General features: G+C 40.0%; 2 protein-coding genes across 8 annotated transcripts; one reads left to right on the plus strand and one right to left on the minus strand.

Moving 5' to 3' along the window:
* Positions 1-12: 12 nt before the first annotated feature.
* SRSF10 (serine and arginine rich splicing factor 10) lies at positions 13-13,526 on the plus strand. Of its 6 annotated transcripts, XM_058718647.1 has the most exons (7): positions 13-145; positions 1,604-1,708; positions 5,275-5,378; positions 6,970-7,132; positions 7,360-7,413; positions 7,547-7,648; positions 10,997-13,526. In XM_058718647.1, the coding sequence occupies exons 1-7, from the start codon at positions 81-83 to the stop codon at positions 11,055-11,057; spliced, it is 654 nt and encodes a 217-aa protein (XP_058574630.1). In that variant the 5' UTR covers positions 13-80; the 3' UTR covers positions 11,058-13,526. The 6 variants fall into 6 exon arrangements, with proteins under 6 accessions (XP_058574630.1, XP_058574627.1, XP_058574628.1 ...); XM_058718644.1 differs by lacking the exon at positions 7,547-7,648; XM_058718645.1 differs by lacking the exon at positions 7,547-7,648 and having other exon boundaries at positions 7,363-7,413.
* Positions 13,527-14,664: 1,138 nt separating this feature from the next.
* Positions 14,665-19,045, minus strand: PNRC2 (proline rich nuclear receptor coactivator 2). 2 transcript variants are annotated; one of them, XM_058718649.1, is made up of 3 exons: positions 18,718-19,045; positions 17,020-17,225; positions 14,665-16,748 (listed from the first exon to the last, which is right to left on the minus strand). In XM_058718649.1, exon 3 carries the CDS (start codon positions 16,728-16,730, stop codon positions 16,311-16,313), a length of 420 nt encoding a protein of 139 aa, XP_058574632.1. In that variant the 5' UTR covers positions 16,731-16,748; positions 17,020-17,225; positions 18,718-19,045; the 3' UTR covers positions 14,665-16,310. The 2 variants fall into 2 exon arrangements, with proteins under 2 accessions (XP_058574632.1, XP_058574631.1); XM_058718648.1 differs by lacking the exon at positions 18,718-19,045 and adding an exon at positions 18,096-18,670.
* Positions 19,046-22,487: the final 3,442 nt, after the last annotated feature.

Raw genomic sequence — 22,487 nt, forward strand, 5'->3', positions numbered from 1 at the left:
AGCGTCTGAGGATCCGCCGCCGGATCCGCGGACGGTTTAGTGAGCCCGTTAGTGCCCCTGCCGAGACTCACGTCGCCGTCATGTCCCGCTACCTGCGCCCCCCCAACACGTCTCTGTTCGTAAGGAACGTGGCCGACGATACCAGGTATGTACGAGGAGGTACTCCGGGCCTAGCCCGGGAGGCCGCAGGCGCTTGGGGAGGACCCGTGCGGCGGCGGCGGCGCGCTGGGCCGGGGGAGGGGAAGCGCGAAGATGGCGGGTCCCGCGCGGGCTTTCGGGCCCAACTAGGCCGCGTCGCCGGCTCAACCGCCTCGTGGGAGCGAGGGCGGCGCCCCTGGTCCTCCCAGGCAGCCGCCGGGAACGCGGACCGCGTGGCGCGAGTTCGGTGCCCCTCCCCCTCCGCAGCTCGGCCTCTCTTCCTCCCCGCTTCCTCTCGGCGCGTCCAGCCCCCGCCGCGGCCGAACATCCGCTCCCCATGGATTTGAAGTTCACGTTCCTTGGGGTACACGCCCCCTCGGCCCAGAGATATTTTTTTTTTTTCCCGTAGTTAAAAAATCGCAGCGAAATAACGGGATCGGGGGAGGGGCGTTATGGCGAAGCATTCGCTACCCCTTTGTCGTGTTACGTTTGTGATTTTTTAAAACATTGGAGATGTTTAGAGAAAGAGAATGTCGAAAATTGGGAGGTAAAATTATTCCAGTAGACCCTGCGAACTAGCTCTTCTCATTTCCCGGAAATATAACTGGTCACCCTTCGAGAAATGAGGTTTAGGAAGCATCTACCATTTGGGCCTTGATAAGCTAAATTGGATTAATCCAGTCCGTGCCTTTGTTCTCACCAATTCCCTTAATTGCTTGTAGTCGCCGTCAGAATTTTTTGGAACAGATCTTACCACAAGGAGAGACTGCGTTTTCACAATCACTCTGACACCCCCCACCCCCACCCCCACAAGTCAATTTTATTTTGGTAGCCTTGTGATTTACATTATTCTGTCCTAACTTTAAGTAGGAAAGTAAGCACTATTCTAGCGTCCAGAAAAATTCCTCCTTAGGACATTTTGACCTTTATTATTTAAGGAGTTACATATATTTTTGTGCCTTTTATTTTTCCAACTTTTGTCTACCTCCTATCAAGTGTCTAACCCTGTCTCTATAATTTTGGGGATGAAAGTGATTGGTATTTTTCAGACTACTAATGTTGGTTTGATAGTGTAAGAAAAAAAAAAAACACTAATACTTAATACAACCTAATGTTACTGTACCCTCTACGAAAAATTAAAAGATGTGGTTAGAAACAATAGGTAAACTGTGACCAAGTTTCCTTAGATGTGTTTTCCTGTTATAATGTAAAATAGTAATGGGTTTTATTACAAACTGCATTATCTTCCAGAATCTTGGATCTTAGCTTTCCTTTGTTTTTTGTATGTTCTTAAAGTTGGCTCTTGATGTTGAGGTTTAGAAAGCTTGTCTGTTTCAGGTAACCCAGGGATACATCACAGCCCCTTTCCTTAAATGACAGATTACAGAAAGTTATCTATTTCTTACAGAGACATTCTTTTAAGGGAGTGAACATAAAAATTGGGGGTCTTTTTATGATGTTTTAGGTCCGAAGATTTACGACGAGAATTTGGTCGTTATGGTCCTATAGTTGATGTGTATGTTCCACTTGATTTCTACACGCGTCGTCCAAGAGGATTTGCTTATGTTCAATATCCTTTCTTCAGATGGCTGATTAGTGAGGGGTGTTGAAGTTTGAAATTCAAGTTTATGTAAGAGGTAACATCTAAAAAGTAGTTTATTTTTGTCCTCTAATAATAAATGTTTTGTCTTCAAATTTTTGAAAATTAATTATGACTCACACATTGCTCTTAATTATTTCTTAAAGTTAATCCAAAAATAATAAAATATTTAAATTTCCATTCATGCTGCTGAAACTCAAATCAGTGATTATAATATGTGATTTAAATTTGAATACACTCTGGTTGCTACCACCTTTAATGTAAGTCAAAAGTTAATATGTTCTTGTGCTTAGCAATTAAAGTTTGGTATTGTCTGTTAATTTGAATCACTTGATCAAAAACAAATTGTATAACAATGAGGTAAACTTCTTTAATATTGTCCCCTAATTTGCTGTCCTCTGTTGTTACCTCAGAGAATGTAAAGCTGTACAGTTATGGCGACCCCAAAGAGAAAGCATGAAAGAACCTTTAGAGTAGAATTCAACACTTAAGGCAAGTAGACAAGCCAAAGACCTCTTAAGGATCAGGCTTGAAGAGAAGGGAGAGTTTGGGAAAAGAAAAAATAAAGAAAAGCTGGAAGAAGGACAAGCCTAATGGGAGACAAAGCCTCGCTTTATCTACAAAAGGGGGAAAAGGTTGTTTTTCAAAGTTAAAGATAAAGCCATCTGTCATATTTGGCCAAGCATCTCATGACAAGTCCTTCTGACAAGCACTTAAAGAGTTAAAGGTCAAGATGAAGTTGAATGATGGCCAAGATTAAAGGAGTCATACCTGATGTATCCTACAGAATAACTATTTTCCTTTTTTTTTTTTTTTTTTTTTTTTTTTTAATGTTTGTAAGCAGTTAATTTTCAAAACTATTCTGGTTTGGTCTAGTGACAAAACCTGTAACTTGATTTATGTGGGCCTTTGATGTTGTGATTGTGGTCTTGTATAAATGCACTTTCTCTTAGATTGTCAAGTTAAAGTGTATCAGGATGTAATGTTGTTAAGCTTAAATTCAGCATATTTTTGTTTTGGGCCATATGGTCAGATGCCATAGGGTAATAGGCAATGCTCTTTGGAGTAGCATCAGGTTCTAGGGTCAGGCTAACTCCACAGAGCTGTGCTTAAAGGGAGACAGGTGCTCGCACTGGGACCTCCTTAGAAACAACTCTGGTGGTCTTGTAAGGTCAAATCCACTGGAGATACTACCTGTTTAGAGATTTTAAAGTGGCTGCTATGGGCACACACATACTCTTGACTTCTAAACTTAGCTCTGTGAAGTCTGCTGGTCCTGCACTGCTTTAGCACATAGGATCAGTTGGCTCTGAGTGGATTGCAGAAGGCCTTATCCCTGCTATAGGTACCTAATCAGGACCTATGGGAAGTCATTCCCTGACCCAGAGTTTTAGGTGACATTACTTCCTTCAGTGAGACAGCAAGGGTTTGGGCTGTGGGTGTCAGACTAGGAAAAGTTCTTCCTGTTAAATTCATTGGGTCTCTTGAAACTTAGCAGGGGCCCTAGTGAGACTTAGGGGAAATGCTGAAAGCTGCTATTTCTACAAAGCTAATGATCAAGGACAGTTGGGGGGATTGGTTGCAAAGTTCTGTTACAGAGAGGATAAGAGCTATATTTGGCTTGGTTTTTTGTTTGTCTATTTTTAAAAGGCGATGCTTTCTGGCTTACAATGCTGACCTGCTTTTACTTGGTTTGGGGTGGCCTGGGAACCAGGATCAACACTAGTTTGCCTCAAGAGTATGTGATACTTGAGCTAGAAGAGAGTTGTCATCTAAAGGAGGATCATGTATTTCATATACACAAAGTCTTTCTATGGTCTTAAAATAGTTAAAAAGAAGTAGGTCTCAGGATTTTGGAAAGATCCCAAGTACAGATTTCTCCATAACTAGCATCAGAGTGATATTTGACACTTCCCAATTAGGCTTCTCTTTTGTATATAGTAAAACTTTGCCATGGTTGATTCAGCTCAGGATTCTGTTTTTGAGGGTAGACCCAAAGAATGATTTAGATTTACTCTCAATAATTTTTACACCTTTTAATTTTATCCTTTAGAAAGTAATTGTATTCTGCATCCTGGGGTAATAAATAAAGTGGTATACATGTTAAGCCAGCTTACTCTTTTTAATATTTTAGAGCCCAAATGCATTAACCTTGACAGGTGTTGAATTATAATAGTACTGAAGGTTCTGAACTCCCTGTCAACCTTTTTCGTTTCTTGTTGAAAGTCCTATGACTTAGACTTGGGAAAACCTCTCCTCCTTTAACATATACATAATATATTCGGGAAGAGAGACCTGGGAACGGGCAGTGGTCCTTAATTCCTTTCAGAATGAAAAATAGGAAATCTCGTGAGGTAGACGTTTTAGTACTTGAAATAAACAGATATTAGTATCAGTCTTGGAGAAAGTATGTCTCATCAGCACTGTTTTTTAATCAGCCTAAGATCTACACTCTTTGTCTCTCAAGTTTGAGAAATATAAATGGACACGTTAGAATAGTAATTTTTAGGATAGAATGAAAATCTACACTCCCAACTTAACCTAGGTCCCTTTCCAGAGCTTTTATATCAAACACTGCTCTGATTTGCTTGGCTTCCGTCAGAATGGTGGTTTTAGGAAAGGAGCTAAATTTGGACAGAATAACTTTGTAAAGCCAAGAGTTGTCATAGTACTATTGCTGACAAGGAGGGAAGAGGGCAAGGCAGCTTCTCCAGTCAGGGTACCAACAGTTCCTGGGTCAGGTTTATAAATGTTACCTTGAAGTTTCTCAGGTTGAAAACCAGTCCCAAATTCACTTCTTTGCAGTAAGCTATATGTTTAGTATTATGGTTAGGGCTTTTCAGTCCAGGAATCTTTAGAAATGGTCTGTTATTTCTTGACCGCATGCTTTTATAGTCTTTGCATGGGTGTAATATGCTTTTGGTGTAGCGATGTCTTGACGATTGATTGATTCTATCTTGATATCCTCAAATGGATAGCATACCAATCTTTCCTGTATAGTATAAGGGAGACAGCTATGTGAAATAATAGTGTTAGATATATCTGAGAAAAACAGCAAAATAAATTTGAAGTTAATTCTTTTGTAAGGTAAGGTATATTATGCTTGCTTACACAAGAACTATTGGCATTTTCTTTTTTTCTTTGAAACAAAAACATGAAAAGCGGTTTTGGTTTTATTTTAAGAAATTTTTGTTTTAGCATACAACAGAAGTGACATTTGTTTTTCTTTTTTGTTTTCTAAAACTTAAATCTCAGGAAAATTTTTTGATAGGATTACTTGGTAGTTCAGCTATAACAGATCTTATTTTAATAATTTTATATATTCACATGTGTTTTCAAATGTATGCTGTAGGAAATCACAAGTGCTTTAATGCTGTCAAATATCTGTAGCTGAATTAACCAACCTAAGTTAAGTGAGATCTGGATGATTTTCTAGAATAATGTTGAGAGATTGTGAAATATACCAGACTTACCAACTGAATGTTCACTCGTTATCAAAGTATGCAAAACTTCCCAAGCCCCTTAACATTTAGCACATTTGAGGATGTACGTGATGCCGAAGACGCTTTACATAATTTGGACAGAAAATGGATTTGTGGACGCCAAATTGAAATACAGTTTGCACAGGGGGATCGGAAGAGTAAGTACCCTTATGCCTATTACACGTATAATACGTCATTTTTAAAACAGTGCTTTGATGTTTCTTATTGGAAGTATTTGCAGTTTGTCTTATTTAAAACCTAAAAAGATCTTGAAAAGATAGAGTAACTCAGATACTTTGCAGAAAGGTAGAATGTGAAAATCAGAATGACAGAAATTGGACTCTGGCATGGTTAATATTCTGGGGATGGAATTCAAAGGGAAATAATTTGAAAAGTATTAGGTCTTTTCAGCCATTTCTCTTCATACAGATTTTCAAGGTATAATTGGGTATTGTTGTTTGTTTTATTTTTTTTTTTTTTAATGTTAATTTTATTTTTGTAACAAAGAGAGCACAAGCAGGGTAGGGGCAGAGAGAGGGGGGAGACACAGAATCCAAAACAGGCTGTGTGTCATCTGTGCTGACAGCTCAAAGCCTGTTGTGGGGCTTGAACCTATGAACCATGAAATCATGACCTGAGCCGAAGTCAGACACTTAACCGACTGATAATACCGGCACCCTGGTATAATTGGGTATTTGTGTAGGTGTGTGGCTGTGGAAATGAACAGATAGAATTAAACAGATGATTACGGAATTACTAGAATCCGTTTTATATTAGTATGTGGTTTTATTATGCAGGCATGTACTAGGTGTTAGCTGCATGCTAATGAGGCTGGAGTACAGGCTTCAGAGTCAGGTAGACCAGGGTTTAAATTTTGGCTCAACCATTTTGTTACCTTAGGCAAGATAGTAAAAGAGATGAAGGTGCCTGGGTGGCTCAGTCGGTTAAGTGTCTGACTTTGACTTTGGGGCTCTCTGTGCCGCCCCCCCCAAATAAACGTTGAAAAAAATTGTTTTAAGTTAGAGGTGAAAATAGCTGCTGAAGAGAGGAGCGCTCAGACACAGGCTATAATTCTCTGGCTCTTGGGTTGGGTGATGGGTTCTTCAGTATTCACTGTGTTATTTACTTAAACGCACATATGCATTTAGTATCCATTTCATAGAATTGAATGAGATAACAGGAATTTGAGGACTGTCCAGGGGTGTGGGTGGGTCTAAGGCATCCAATAAATGTTCGCTCTTTTCTACTTTTGTTGTGATCTCAGAACCCTAGATCCATATGTTACTGCATTTTGATGCTAAAGCATTGTCCATAGGTTACCAATAAGTATTTTGTCGTTGTTAATTGTGTTTCTAATAAATGAAAAACACACAAAATAATTCCAAATTAGTATATGGTTCAAAGTCATTTTGTATTTTAATTTGGAATTTTTTTTAAATATGGTAAATTTCCTCAATGTTGAAATAGTTGGCATATTTTTAGACAAGCTAGATGGTGAAAGGTCTCTGAAAGAAAATAGTTGGGAAGATATTTGAGAGTATCATTTTTAACCTAAAACAGTATTCTTATAGACTTCCTTGGAAACAAATACCTTTTCCAAGATTAATAGTCTCACATTTAACCTTGACACAGATTGGGGGTATAAGGGAAGAGAATGCAGACATTTTCCCTATAATTTGAAGACTTAAAATACTAGGTTAGGTTTCAAATATCTCTGTTTTCTAAATCTCTGTTCTGTGTATTTCATAGCTCCAAATCAAATGAAAGCCAAGGAAGGGAGGAATGTGTACAGTTCTTCACGCTATGATGATTATGACAGATACAGACGTTCTAGAAGCCGAAGTTATGAAAGAAGAAGATCAAGAAGCCGGTCCTTTGATTACAACTATAGAAGATCTTATAGTCCTAGAAAGTAAGTTTGATGTGTAGTACAGTAATCTGTCAGAAAAGATTTGTTAGCTTTTAATTTTTTTTATCTTTTTGTACACTTTAATTATATACATTGTATGCTTCATTGAGACTAAAATTATTTTAGTGCTTTATTTTAAAAGTTTTATGGTTCAGTTTTTTTAATTAGAAACTTGAGAAGAGTGTAAATAGACATTTGTCACTGTTTGCTTTTTCTGATGTACTTTTTAGCAGTAGACCGGCTGGAAGACCACGGCGTAGCAGAAGCCATTCCGACAATGATAGGTAAATAACTTTGCTTTGAAAACGACTTCTACATTTTTCAATTTCAGAGTGAACTTTTGCTCTAAAAATAACAAATTTGATTAACATAGAATCTAATTTTTACTCTAATTGTATCTCTCCTCTGTTTTGAAAGATTCAAACACCGAAATCGATCTTTTTCAAGATCTAAATCCAATTCAAGATCACGGTCCAAGTCCCAGCCCAAGAAAGAAATGAAGGCTAAATCACGTTCTAGGTCTGCATCTCACACCAAAACTAGAGGCACCTCTAAAACAGATTCCAAAACACATTATAAGTCTGGCTCAAGATATGAAAAGGAATCAAGGAAAAAAGAACCACCTAGATCCAAATCTCAGTCAAGATCACAATCTAGGTCTAGGTCAAAATCTAGATCAAGGTCTTGGACTAGTCCTAAGTCCAGTGGCCACTGATAGTATAAACCTTGATATTTTTAGGCATGTATCATTCATTTACTCATAGTTTGGTTTACTTAAATTATCAGGAATACAATGTTGCAATGATGCTTAAAAAAACACTTGTCAGTTTTCCCTGTACCAGGCAAATGGTTATAATTAAAATGATATGCTGTTGAGAAGCCACTCTTAAGAGTCCAGTTTGTTTAATGTTATGGGCAGCTACCAATTTGTGGTGTCTCTGTATATTTTTGTAAAGATTCTCATTTTTTATGCTTGAAGTATTGGTGAAAAGATGTTGGTTGACCATAATTTGCAACATTGTCTTATTAAAAATAAACTTTCATATCCATATTTGGTAGAACTGTTAACCTAGAAATGTAGCTTGCTAATAAGATAGAATGATACAAAAGTGAGTTGTAGCCACAGTACAACACTGACTGATCAGACACATTTAGGTTCAGGGTGGACCTTTTTGTCTTGTTGAGATGTTTAGGCCCGTGATAATAATAGTTAATTTATGACAGCGTGGAATAGTTCTTTTGTTAACCCCACTGTCTTGGGGAATGATGCCAACTGGGTTAAGTAGGATTTGGGGCACGATTGAGTGTTTTGACCGAAACATGGAGCCTTCACTGCTTTTTTCTGTTTTCTATGAAGAGTTGGAACATATAAACACGGGAAGAACTCAAACCTTAAAATTTGAGCAGGACAATGATGGCAGAAATAATTTCAAGGGGAAAAAAAATGCTCTCATGTAGTTACTCTAAACTTTAAGGAGCATTGTTGGTCGTATTGCTTAGTTTTCTTACTGCTGTTAAAAAAGCAGCAAGTAAATTGTTTCAAAGTAGGTTTTGTTTATGCATATGCATAGTGTAAAACTGAATTTTGATGCTTCTAGCACTCGGTCTGTGCGTTTGTATCAAAATTTGCCTGCTACTTTATGAAGGAGGCTTGTTCTTCACACTTCAGTTTATTTCATGTGAGACAAGTTGAAGGAGAACACTCCCACTCTAGGTGATTCTGTGGTGCCATGAAATTTAAAATATTTTGGAAAAAGAATTTTCAGTAGGAATCTCATCTCTTTGAGTTTGATTATCAATGTAGTACCTGGCAGTACCTGACTAAAACAAAACAAAACAACAAAAAACCAATACCCTAACCATTTATAATTTTTAGCATTTCTCTGAGAGATCTTTTGGGGACAATAAAAGGGACATGTCCAATCTCATTTCAGAATAAAAGCTAGCATCTCTAAAATTTTAGATTGCTTGCTTGCAGGTATAAGTAAATATTGTGGGGAAACGATTCCTTTTAGAGGATTACTTTTTTTGATTTTGGTTTTAGTAATATAGGCCTTGCCTGTAAAGAACAAAAGATGGTTTTTAAATACTGTTTGTGGAATGTGTTTAAAGGATTGATTCTAGAACCTTTGTATATTTGATAGTATTTCTAACTTTCATTTCTTTACTGTTTGCAGTTAATGTTCATGTTCTGCTATGCAATCATTTATATGCACGTTTCTTTAATTTTTTAGATTTTCCTGGATGTATAGTTTAAACAACAAAAAGTCTATTTAAAACTGTAGCAGTAGTTTGCAGTTCTAGCAAAGAGGAAAGTTGTGGGGTTAAACTTTGTATTTTCTTTCTTATAGAAGCTTCTAAAAAGGTATTTTTATATGTTCTTTTTAACAAATATTGTGTACAACCTTTAAAACATCAATGTTTGGATCAAAACAAGACCCAGCTTATTTTCTGCTTGCTGTAAATTAAGCAAACATGCTATAATAAAAACAAAATGAAGGAAATAATGATTAACTGGAATTATTATAGTTTTGAATGAGATTCTAAAATAACAGTGGAAACAATCCTTTGTAGGTTGAGGAATATTTTTAATCACAGTGTTGCACTAGGCACAACTAACTTTTACTTTGGAAATGATAGAACTTGCCAGAAAGGTACATCTTTTACATACTACTTAAAGATTCCTTATGTAATGTCAAAGTTGTTTCATGATTGCTTATTAAGCCCCTTGGGTTAAATAACTTAGAGATTATTGGTAGTATTAAGTATTAAAATGAAATTTGAGTCAGCTAAATTGTAAGTTTATATTTTCATTATTGAATGGACCAATAATTCTGCTCTTCCTTGTCCTAAACAAGATGCGTTGGGCCTTATATTAATGGCTTGATTTTAAATATGTTTGCATTGAATGTCAGTGAGCAGTTAGTATATTAAGTGATAACCACGTTGGGGAACTGATTTAGGTGTTTTATGGTTTGAGTTCTAGCTACTTACAATGATAACGATAGCCGATACTTAGCATTTATGATGTGCCAGACACGCTACTAAAAATTTTGTGTTAACTCGTTTTTCACAAAACCCTTTGAGAAAGATATTGATTTACCCCATATCGTAGATAAGGAAATCGAGATACAAAGAAAAGGCTGTAAAAAAGGCAGATCGAAGCTTTGGGCCCAGGCCTGGTCCTTCGTGACTTTTTTTTCTTTTTAATGGACTGTAATTTGAGAGAGATAGATTGAGGAGGTGGATAGCCCATTGAAACTGTTCTCAGTCTTTGTGTAGAAATAGAAGGCCTGATGATTTCATTTTTATTTATTTGTGTCACTTAAAATGACTCACATGGTTTCCTTTAGAACTTTTTGTTACTCCTAAAGTGACCTACCTAATGAGCTTCAGAAGGACTAAATTATAGTTGAACCCAGGATAGGATCCTGCTCATAGTTGATGAGGATCCTTACACAGTGCTTTAATTTTGGGCTACTTAGTTCCACAGTTCTGGAGTATCCACTGTGTGTCTGGCACTGTCGTCACTATTAGAGCAGATCATATCAAGACGCAGTGAGGACTGACACTTCACCTCTCTTTTTACTTAAGATCTCTCTGCATTTTGTTCTGTTTTGTTTTGTTTTGAAGCCAAGTAAGCAAGAAGAAAAATGACAGATAATGCTTCAGTGAGAAAGGAAAGGTGCTACATAGAGTATGAGCTGTTAAGTTTACAACCCAGGGAAAAGACCTGGGAACTATTGTACTATTCTCTTGCAAATTTGGCCCAGTAAGCTGCTACATCCAGTTCAACTAACAAAATCCTGTATACCACAGAGAAGAATAAAGAAAACCAAACTGACAAACATCCTTCTTTTATTTAAGACCAAACTGCAGCTGGAATACCCAGTACAGTTCTGCTTACTACACTTCAAGAAAGATCTGAGAAAGCGGAAAAAGAACCAAAGAAGGGCAGTTCAAGCGACCAAAGGGTGGGTGGAAGGTGCTGCAGTATGAATACTGTACGAATATTTTGACTCTGGTCTGAAAAGATAAAAGAATGTTATCGAAACTACATGGAATAATTGAAGTCCCTTCAAGTTTGAAAGTAAGCATTTTAGGACAAATAAAAAGAAATTCAACTTTGTACTTGTGGAAACTAATCCCTAAATCTGAATAGGTTTATATTGATTCGTGGGTAACAGGTCCATAATAAACTATTGGAAACTAGGATGTTTGAATATCAAGGAAGACAGCCATAGTCTCTTACAGTGCCTCTATTGGTCTGTCTCAAACTGAATTGGGTGAGAAAAGGTATGGTCCAATATAAACTTTTTCTTGGTTATCTCTTAAAGTCAGTTCCATTTTCGCTATTGGCAAATCTTGCCTTTGTTTATTCCAGTGCCAGTGTTTTTCTGCTTAATGGTTTGCTTTGTTGGCATCTGAGTTTATTTACTTGTATGCCATGTGCAGTTTACATCTTACACTCTCTTTTCCAAATAAATTCCAATTAGAATACTTGACATCTAGCTAAGAGGGTCCATCTCTTCTCACCTCTGTCCTAAGTCAGTATATTCAGCAAACATTTATTTACTGAGCCCTTACTGTGGGCAAAAATTGTCCTGGGTAATCGGGGAGAAAAATAGAGAAAATTGACTTAATAAATACCTACTGAGCACAATCTAGTCAATCATTACAGTATGGCCTCATTGTTTTGAGGTGTATTTTTCGTAACGATATTTTACACCATTCATATCTTAATGTAATTATAAAACCCAGAATACTATCAATGATCATTTTGTGGTTATCTGCCATTTAAAAGTATCCAGTATTTCTGTTTGCATCCCATTAATACAAATAATGAAAAAATGATGTTTTAATCTGTAATAAACTGATTCATTGTGCAGTGACTGTAATATACTAGAGTTATATTAAATTGTTAACTCTGCCTCCTCAAACACACATTAGGAAATAATCCCAAAAATAAGTAACTTTGCAGTAGATCTAAAGGAGACTCTGGGTGCTATAATTAGATTATTTTGAGGCAGACAGAGAGCTGTTATCCCAACTGATTTAGTGTGTTCTGTAATTGAGAAAATGTTCACCAGATTATACTTTTTAGTGATTTACTTGTACATTTTATAGGGGACATGTTCTGTGTATAGTGAATAAATAACTTTTATAGTATCACAAAAATGTTTTGGATTCCTTAGTTCCTTATTAGGATATTAAGTTTGTTTATACATTGATTCTTCCATCACTCATACTTGATTTTTGTCATTTCTGCCACATATTTTAAGTTGTTCGTGTGAAGTTCTTCATCTAAAAGTATGGAAGTGTTTAAGCCTTTACAAAAAAAAAATTTTGAAAGTTGCAGAATATACATAACGGTTGGAGATATGAAATGTAGGTATTTTTATCCGTTTGATTAAAAAATTTTTTTTCAAACTTGCCTAAGATCACACAGCAAGTAAGTGGCAGATCCTGTGTTAGAGTTAACGGTTTTTTCATTTGGTTCCTGTTTTGTGCCTTTTTTTTTTTTAATCAAATGGAAGATTTTTTATAACTTACTAAAATTAATATAATGGAATCTAGAGTTCATGCAGAGGGAAGATTTAATAGATTTATGAAAAAGATTTAATATCAAAAAGTATTTTGTTTGTACTTTGTGGATGAAAAAGAGGTTAAATGTAACCCAAGATCTCAAGCTATTGTGACTCAGGCTCTCCATCCTGGCTTTCCAAATTTCAGTCGCATTGTATTGCATTTTGACCATATTCTTGTTTACAAAATCCTGAGATACTTTGAAAGGAGGAGGCTGTGATTTGAGACAGCACAATGATAGTGGAGGAATAATCTTAATGGCATTTCTACCAGGTCAGAGCTTTTAGGAACAAACTTGTCATTGATAAATGAAGTAAGCAACCTACTTGTTTTCGTTCAACTATTCACATAGTTACTATAGAAAAATTTCCTTCTCCAGGGTTTTTGTCTCTGCCCCTTCCTCCAACAGTGTTGGTTATTATGTTTATTGCATTGTGTTTCTGTGTATTCCTAACGGCTGTTTCACCCTTATTAAAGTGGGAATCTTTATTTGGAATAAAAAGCAAGGCATGTAAATTCCTTTCATTGATAATTGACAGAGTAGTTTGTAAAGAAGTAAAAGGCCTTTGTGTCTAGTTTTTGTAGATCCACATCTCTTTGAATGCTAGAGAGTGAAATAAACAACGGGTCTAGGAGCCAAACAATTTGGGGTTTTTTCCCCCCTTTCTCTTTTCCTTAGGTTTAACTCTGCCCTCCAGGTTTGTGGTTGGGTGGGCTTTCCTCATTTGAGTAGGAGGCTTTAGAGATGTATCCCTCCTGTTTTGCAAAGTAATTGCCAATAAGAATGCAATTAAAGAAACCAGAAAACTTACCCAAACCTTCAGTTTTTTTTCCACTTTGTGCTTGCTTTTGGGAAGAATAGAACTTAACCAACCAGAAATTAGATGTAAGGATAGGTTACAGTTATTCTATCATACTATACACTGCCATCAAAAAGATGACAAATTTAAACATGAACATTGACTGACTTAAGATTTCACGCTATGGCTGACTTCAGCCTTAGAGGATAGGTTGTTTCTAAAACAACTTTTTGGTTCTCACAACTACAATGGTTAGGGAATTTCTGTCACTATAATTCCTGTAGGCTAACCAAAACTATTAGTACCTCTCTGGGATGTGAGATGTTGAAATCATTAACCTTTTCTTTAGGCTACCCTTAACTTTTAAAAACTTCAGTTAGAAGCCTTTTCTACACCCACCCTCAAGTCTGAACAACTAACCACTGGAGTCCATCCCAAACCAAACACCTAATACTGCATAAATCCAGAATTAGCACACTTAGGCTGAGAACTGTTAAATCTAGTGAAATTCCACTGGTTATAGTAAAGAATTTGACAGTCCTTGGCACTGCCTGTAGACATTACACAGAGAATAGGGGGGAAAATGGAGACTCAAATTTTTACTTCCTCCAAATCATTTATTTCCTATGGTTTGCATGATAAAGTAATAGCCTTGCCTTGATAACAACCTATTCTTGAACTAGTTTAAGCTACCCCTATCTCTTGGAACCTATGGAGTATTCTGATGCCTTAACCCACCCCCCCCTCCCAAAGCCTCCTGGTGGAAATTATACTTTTACATAGGAACATATGTAACCGTTCTTGTCAATTTGAGGAATGTTGTTTTCTATAAACCTCAGTCATCTTAGAATGTAGAGAAAAGGGAGAGATGCAGGGAATTAAACCTGGTTTACTCTCTTGAACTAGAATCTTAGTTTCCAAAGTATGCTGTGTCCTTTTACTGTTAGCCCTGCTTCGGGGGTGGGGGTGGGGGGGCTGGTCATAAACAGCAGGTTTAATTGTATAGCTGTTGAACTGATCCAAATGTGTCTATCAGTTGGCAGATTGGTTGCCTTATAAAAACCAGCAGTCCTACCGTTTCTTCAGTTGGATTATGAGTGCGTTAAAAATAGTCGTAATTCTTTACAAAATACAAACCAACCACTGGGGGGGGGGGAAGAAGCAATTTTTATTTTTTAATTTCATGCTTGAAATTTGCATATGTACATTAAGTACTATGTAAACTTGTCTTTAGAATACCATTATTTGATTTGGGCAATATTACCTCATCTGAATTTACTTGGAGAAAGACAACTTCACCCTTCTCTTTTAAAATGTCAAAAGCTGCCAAGTTAGAATAGGGCACCTAAAATCAGAAATTTTAAATTGACTCTCCCACACACATTTGTAATTCACTATTGGGTTAATTTATATTTAGGTAAAGTATGTTATCAAGTTATGCAAGAAATTGCATCTTTTACATTAAGTGGTCCCCTGGGTTGCACTTACTAGTAACAAAAAATATATATACTGGCATCATACACTAAACTATATTCATGTTATAGATTACAAAAATTATTAAAAGCCAAAATGAATCTTTAAGATTGGAGGGACCTTTTAATGGTTAATCTTTGGGCTTAGAGGGAGGAAAAATTAAAATAGTCCCATACTGCATTTCACATCTCTTAAAAATAGGAAGTGTTTTAGCAGCTTTAAAAACCTTTTCAGTTATATAAAACTTACTACACCTAGGGTTTACTTTGAAATATAGTTTACCACCAGATCAATTATACATACACCAGCACTTTAGCACAAGGGCAAACCTTAAAAACAAATTATTTTGGACCTTTAAAATCAGGCCATAGCATAAAAAACAAGAGTCATGGTCTTACATTCAGCAAATTCATACTAAAATATTCTATTTTTATAGGATAAATGCCAACAAAACTTTACATATGCTACAAGTTTATTACATATATTTACATGGCTCTTTCCTAGGTACTTAAAACTTTCACATTATACAGCTCCCCACTTAAGTAAGCTTTGCAGGGATAACTTTTGAGACCAGATCACTGTCAGAATAGCTTATGCAGTGCTAGAATACAAAAAATGTATTCTGAAAGCTACTCAGTGACCACCAAATACTGTTTCTATAAAAACTGGTTTTGGTGCATTAGTTGGCAGACGCTTATCCACTCACTGCATGAAAGAAATGGCCATTGGCATATGTGGTCTCATTCTAAATTAGACAGCCACGAGTGCCCTTTCTACATTCACCAGCATACAGTTTACTAAAATGCAACCATTCTCTAAGAAAAAGTCACATTTTCTTTTTGGCAGTGCATAGGATTGTTGGCATATTATTGGTTTGGGTGTTTCTAGGACTTTAAACTTTCAAATACTCAACTACTTCTTAGTCCCTGTATGTCTTAACTAGATGCTTAAAATCAGATTCACTAGCTTTCAACAAGTCAATCTAGTGATCCATGAATGATAATCTTAAATTAGTATTTTCACCCAACAGATAGGAAAAGTTGATTACCATTCCCCAAATCTAAACTTAAACCACTTAAGTTACTCAGTTGAGAACACTTAGTATCAAGTACTATGATGAATAATTTTGTTATTTTAAGTTGCACTGATCCCACCATCACATCACAGTGCACACAACACATAAAACAAGTTAAGATGAAGTCTAATTAGATTTTCTACATTAATTAGCAATTTTACACAAATAGATTAGTTCCCTAGTGAATTTGGTCTGAAACAATTGACAACTACCCTCCAATATAACTAAGTTTAAATAGTATTTTATCTTATACCTGTACTTTAAGTAAGGTTTTAAGTTGAAATGTCATTATTTCCTTATCAGAAGGATTAAAGGAAACTGGAACCCAGTGGCTTGGTGGCTTAGGGAGAACACTTGGTGATGGTGGCTCACTAAATTTGGCTCCAGCATAGTTCTGATTAGTTTGAGACTTAAAAAGTAAGCTAGAACTTGATAAGCTAGAGTTCCAGTTTTGATTATTTGGAAAATTTTTGTTCTTCCCCCCATTTTGCATGGCCTGCCGTGCAGCTGCTGAGGAGGTGTAAGTATGTCCCCTTTCTTTTTTCTTATGAACAATCTTCATCTGGGAATTCTGATCCTTGGTCTTCTGTCTATTAAGCTGTTGCTGGTTCTTACTAACATTTCTCGATTGAGGGGCTGGAATGTTATACCTCTCTCCACCACCCATCTTCAGCTTCTTTGTCACCTGTAAGTAAAGGGAAAATATTGAGCAAAATTCCAGTAAGAAAAGTTCAAAACTTTAATAAGCTTCTATAGATAAGCCTCAACTTGTAATTCCAGAAATCATTTTAAAATTGCTACTCAACTGCTTTAACCCCATCCTATGTGTGTACACACATTATATTCACAGCCTTTATCACCTTAAAAACAAGCTTCTCCACAAATCTGAATCAACAAAAACAAAAAATAAAAACAAACGGTTTAGGATGTTTGCCCCCACAACATGAGTTTCATACCTTTCAGTCTGCTTTTCGGATTGCAGGATTTCCACTACCTGTCCCCTTCCTTGCTGCCAAGCCCAGGATAATAGATGTTGCTTTCTGCCGGATCCTTTCCTTTGTCTCAATACAGAAGTTTTCATGGGCCGATCTGCTGAGTTCAGCCTAGGAGCTGAGGCCAACATCTGAGTCTCCTCAGCACACAAGTATGAGAGAAGTCCTAGCTAGAAAAGCAAAGACTAGTTCATTACTTCAACTCAAAAACACGGGGGAAAGCGATCACTTAGATTTACGGCGGAAATACAGTTACGAATGGCTACTTCCTGAACTAACAAAGGTAGAAAATAACCTTGTAACTGTCATCATTTAAAAGCTCCTCTCAGCCTTGAGATCCAGGAAGTGGGGAATTTGGGGACGGGGGTCTGCGAGTCCCACAAATTATTTTACCTTTACTGGGGAACTTTTCTGAGTCTCACACGGATTTTGTCACCAGTATGTTCAGACTAGGGAAGCATCAGCTTTTGCAGCCATGCCAAGAAGCTGGCTTAAAAGGAGTTTCCTAAAGAGACCCATGTTTTTAAAATCCTTTCAGAAAGTTCCAATCTTACGGGAGGTCGCGTATCCGTTTTCGAAAAGCCTCCTCGCCCAACACGCCTACGTCCAGAAGTGTCTCCTTTAGTTACGAACTCTCGACTCCACCTCATCTTGAAGTTTTCCCAAGTCATAACCCAAGCCGATGTTCCCTCTGAACTATAAGACATGCCTCCTTACAGTGAGCATTAGCCATTCCGAGTTTTCATTTAACACCCCAAGAAACCAAGTTCCCAAACAAATAAGCCCTCTTTTCGGAAGGCTCAGGGGCCCTTGCACACTATTTTAACAGCCCGTGAGTCATTCACAGCGCGAGCCCGGAAAGTTCGGGCCTTCCGACGGGGCCTGGCTTCCGAGCGGCTCCCTTTCTCGAGCCCGGCCCGGGGCCCCGGTGCTCCCCGGCCGGCCGCGCCCGACCCGGTTCCCCGATCTCCCCTCCTTCCCCCAACAATGGGGAGCGCGGCCGCCAACATGGCCGCGCCCGCGGCGCCGCCGCCACTCACCGACTTCAAGCTCGGAACGGCGGCGGCGGCTCTTGCTCGGCGTCTAAGCCCCCCTCCCCTTCCAGGGAGAGACGAGGCGCGGGACGTACGAAACCCACGGGCACCGATGAGCTAGCTGCTGACCGCCTCAGCTTCCCGACCCGACCTCCTCCTTCCGCCTCTACCGACAAAATGGAGGAGGCGACGAGCGCCGAAGCGGGGCCGGGAGGCACCGCGGCCAATCAACACACGCCGACGCGCCGCCCGGCCAATGAGACGCGCGCCACCGCCTGTTGCTGGGGCCGGACGGGGCGAGGGAGGCGAGCTTGTGGCCCAGGGTTTGAAATCCTCCCCGAGAGGAGCATGTCGGGAACAACTGCTGAGGCCCCGGCGGCCGCCCGCCCGCCCGCCCGCCGGTCCGTCCGTCCGCGGAGGCGCTTGCCCCGCTGCCGCCGGCCCCACTGGACGCGGCGGCGCCCGCGACCCCAGGCGCCCGTCTTGCCCGCGCGCGCTCGGCGTCTGGGAAGGGGCGTCAGCCGCCCTCGGGGCCGCAGCTTCAGCCTGGGCTACCGGCGCCCGGGCCCCGTGGCCCTGAGACCCTGGTGGCCCAGCCTCCCACCCACGGGCGGGGGGTGAGGATTACCGAAGCGGCGTCGGTTCCCGAGGTGGGTTCGCAGTGCCGCGTAACCGGTTTTTACAGGCGGAAGATACTCAACAAAGTTGCCTCCCGAGGCCTGGCCCCTCCCCACTTTGCTCCTGACGCTCTTCTCCTTCTCCTACATCACGGGACCTTCTTTGTAGCTCCCAAAGCTTGCGGCTCTCCTGCGGGTCTCTCTCGTGTCCTCCGCGCCAGCCTCGAAACTTCCCCAAGTGGCCGCCCTTGTGAAGGCGTTTCCGACACATGCGCGGATCGAGTCCATCACTTCCTCTTTTGTGCCCCCACTGGTCCTTAACTTCAGTTAGAGCCCTTCGACGTCCCGCACGGTAACTGCGGCTGCCTGTGCCTGAAACCCACGCACCCACCCGCCACCACGTCCTCGAAGGGCGAGGCCGGCTTTTAGTTTTCTGAACGGAGCCTCTCGAACAAGAAAACGTGGCGAGAACGGGGGCTCCCTTAGTCCCCTTTCTGTCCAATTGTAAGTGTGAACGGGGAGAAAAGATCTAGTTTAGGTGATTATGCCAGCGAGGCGCTGGGAAGAGGGAAAGGACAACTTCTTTGGGGTAAATGGATAAGCAACCCAAAATGAGTGTTGTAAAAGAGAACGCCATGTTCTCTGTACATACGAGCATGTCCATTGCCGGGTTTATGTCCACTTTTTGTTAAGTCCCACGTAATTCGTTTTTTAGACTTCAGGTTTTCGCCGCCATCATCCCCCCACCCCCACCCCTATGTTTTTCTAGTCACGGCTCTTAAGATTTCTTAAGAAAACCTACTTAAGCTGCTGCATTTTAAAAGAGGAGTTTGTTAATCAAATTAGTTTGGTGAAATACATAGAAGAGATATTTTTGAGCATGGGGCTTTCTGGTGCTAATCATATTATAGTCAAATAAGATGAATGTAATAAGCACCAGCTATTTAGTTTACTCAAAGTGTCATCTGTTTCCTAAAAACTCAAGACGCCCGGTAATTGCCAGGCTGTATTTAATGACTTCAAGATTTTAACTTCGAAAAAGACCCTTGCAGTAAACTTTTTTTAATGTAATGGTTTGTAAAGTGAACAGTCCGGGTTCAGTCTGAGCAGCTGCTTCTATTTCTTTTTTCTTCCTATCATCGAAATACCTTTCAAATTCATCCCTACTCCACTCCCACCCCTGTGCTCTTCTCTCTGCTCTCCACAGGATCTTATTACTGTGTTACTTAAAAAAAAAAAATTCTTTGGCTCCACATTGTATTACAGAATTCAATCGCCCTGCCCTCTGATTCTTACCTGTGTAGTATATTGGATTATTAAAAAAAAAAAAAAAAAAAAAAATTTAGAATATTTATTTTTTGAGAGAAAGAGATAAGAGTGTTGAACAGGGAAGTACGGAGAGAGAGGCAGACACAGAATCCGAAGCGGGCTCCAGGATCCAAGCTGTCAGCACAGAGCCCCATGCAGGGCTCGAACTCACCAACCATGAGATCATGGCCTGGGCTGCTTAAGGGACTGAGCCACCCAGGCGCCCCCTTGTGTATTGAAAACACACACGATGTATTGGCTATTTTCTCTGTACCGCCCCCTTCCCTGTGCTACATTGTTTTTGCTTATTTGCACAAATTCTGGGGTAGGTGCTATTTTGATCTCTGCTGTGCAGATGAAGAATGTGAAGCCCAGGCAGTTTAGTGCTGAGACTCTGGAGCCCAGGCTCTGCGTTCCCTGCAGCATCTGTGTCTGAGTCACCTCTGTCTTTCCCGGTGCCTGAAAGGTGCTTTGCCCAAAGCAGACGCTGAGTGCCTGTTGACTGGGCTGCGGGGTTGCTTGGGCAGTTGGAAGCCTCCATTTCTGCTAGGTCAGAGCCAGGCTGCCCTCAGGAGAGCACTGCGAAAGCCTTTACCATGTCCCAGACTCCCAGCAGCCTCTCGGTATAGCTCCTGCCTCATCCTTCATCCTTAACCAAGCACTGATTACAGCTCAGAACCAGAGAGCAGGAGCTAAAAACATAACCCATTCAGGACATCCCCTGCAGCCTCTGCCTATCCCCTGCCAGTGTTTAAAGTCAGTGCCACCAACACAATCCAATTAGTGGTTCTCAGTTCAAACAGGAAAATGGTGATACAGAGAAACAGCTCTCGGGATGTAGATCAGCCACCAACGCTGGGAGCCACATGCATAATAAGTATGTGGGTGTTTAATACAAAACATTTATTTAACCAAGATTTATCTGCTGCCTTCTTTGCAGCAGGCACTCTGCCAAGCCCTGGGGATACAAAAGTGAATGAGGCTCCATCCCAAGGGTAAAGGAACAGAAAAGGCTCTTCCCTGGACAAGTTATCAGAGAGGAAAACTGGATGTCTGGGGAGATTCATTTCCTCGGTTCTTCCCGTAAGACTCAAGGACAGACAGTGCCAATTGGAAACCCAAAAATCCACCTGCTATGGAGTGCAGGTTACAGACATTATACCCGGACCCCCTGGAATGGAGGGGAAAAGGAAGGGATTCGCACCCTCGAAGGAATCCTTTCCCAGGAGGATGCGTTTTGAATTATGTCTCAGCAGGAACCAAAATCAACAAAATCTGTGACATAAAATTTACCCACCTAATCTGTAAATAGAAGTGGGGCAAAAAGGTGTTTTGGAAAGTCTGGCTTTGTAGGATTGGCGAGTTGCAGGCTGCTACTGTATTTTAGACCCGGTGAGTGGCAGGGCAGTGAGGCAATCACCCAGGTTTGCCACACCTTTCAAACAAGTCTATAATTGGACCCACTGGCTTTCAGGCTCATCATGTACCTCCCAGTTTGTCTATCTCAAAACAAGCTGGTTTGGTTATTTGTCTTTCTCAAGCTCACCTGTGAATTCAAAATACAACTTTGAACGCTTGCAGGCCGGTCAACTGATGGCTAATTTCAGTTAGGAGAAGTGAGTTCTTGGAACTTGCCAAAAAAGCAAAGTGGAACACCTGTCTGATGTTTTGATGTCCCTTAGGGCTCTACTCTTGTTGCCAAACTGGTATCAGAACACACACCCCTCCACACACCGTGAATGCGTTTCCTGGGGAAGCATCTGCTGCGCTTCCCCGGTTGCTCACACATTCCCAAGCTGTTGCAAATCAGTTCTCAGTCATCACAGCCATTTCAGCCGAATTACTAAATGGGGTACAGGAAGTCAATGCTAAACTCCCACACTTCCTGTGACTCTGACCCAGGGGTTCTCAGCCTCCAGGACCTTTAAGGGGCTCTGATGCATGGACTCGCACCCCAGAATCAGAATCTTTGAGGATGGCTGCGTGGGTGTTCCCGCAGAGCTCAAAGAGCGGCGAATGTGCCACTCACAGATTGGCCGCTGTGGCAAATAAGGATTATTTTGAACTAAAGGCACTTGAAAAACAGCAGGTGCAAGAAGGCCACTCTGACCTCTCCTCCCTTTGTCTTCCTGAAGACAGAACAGAAATTCCCATGTGAAAGATGTCCTCCAACACCAGGAGGAAAGAAACATTCTTATCACCAGAGATGGGAGTGGAGGCCTGGAGAATTCTGTCCTAACAGACCTTGTCAAAATAACTTACCTTCCTTTACCCTCCCCATGTACTTTAGTTACTCTTCCACGATTTATCTCTTGTTCAACCTAATGGGAAGGCATTTAGGCATTGTCATTTCTTTGGGTCTTTATTTCCTTCTCACCTAAAATTTATATGAAATAAATCTGTGTGTTTTTCTCCTGTTAATGCCTTCTGTCATTTTAATTCTCAGGCCAGAGACCCTGAGAGGGTGGAGCTA

The sequence above is a fragment of the Neofelis nebulosa genome, chromosome 2 (genome assembly GCF_028018385.1).
Source record: "Neofelis nebulosa isolate mNeoNeb1 chromosome 2, mNeoNeb1.pri, whole genome shotgun sequence".
In the NCBI taxonomy this organism is placed as follows: Eukaryota; Metazoa; Chordata; class Mammalia; order Carnivora; family Felidae; genus Neofelis; species Neofelis nebulosa.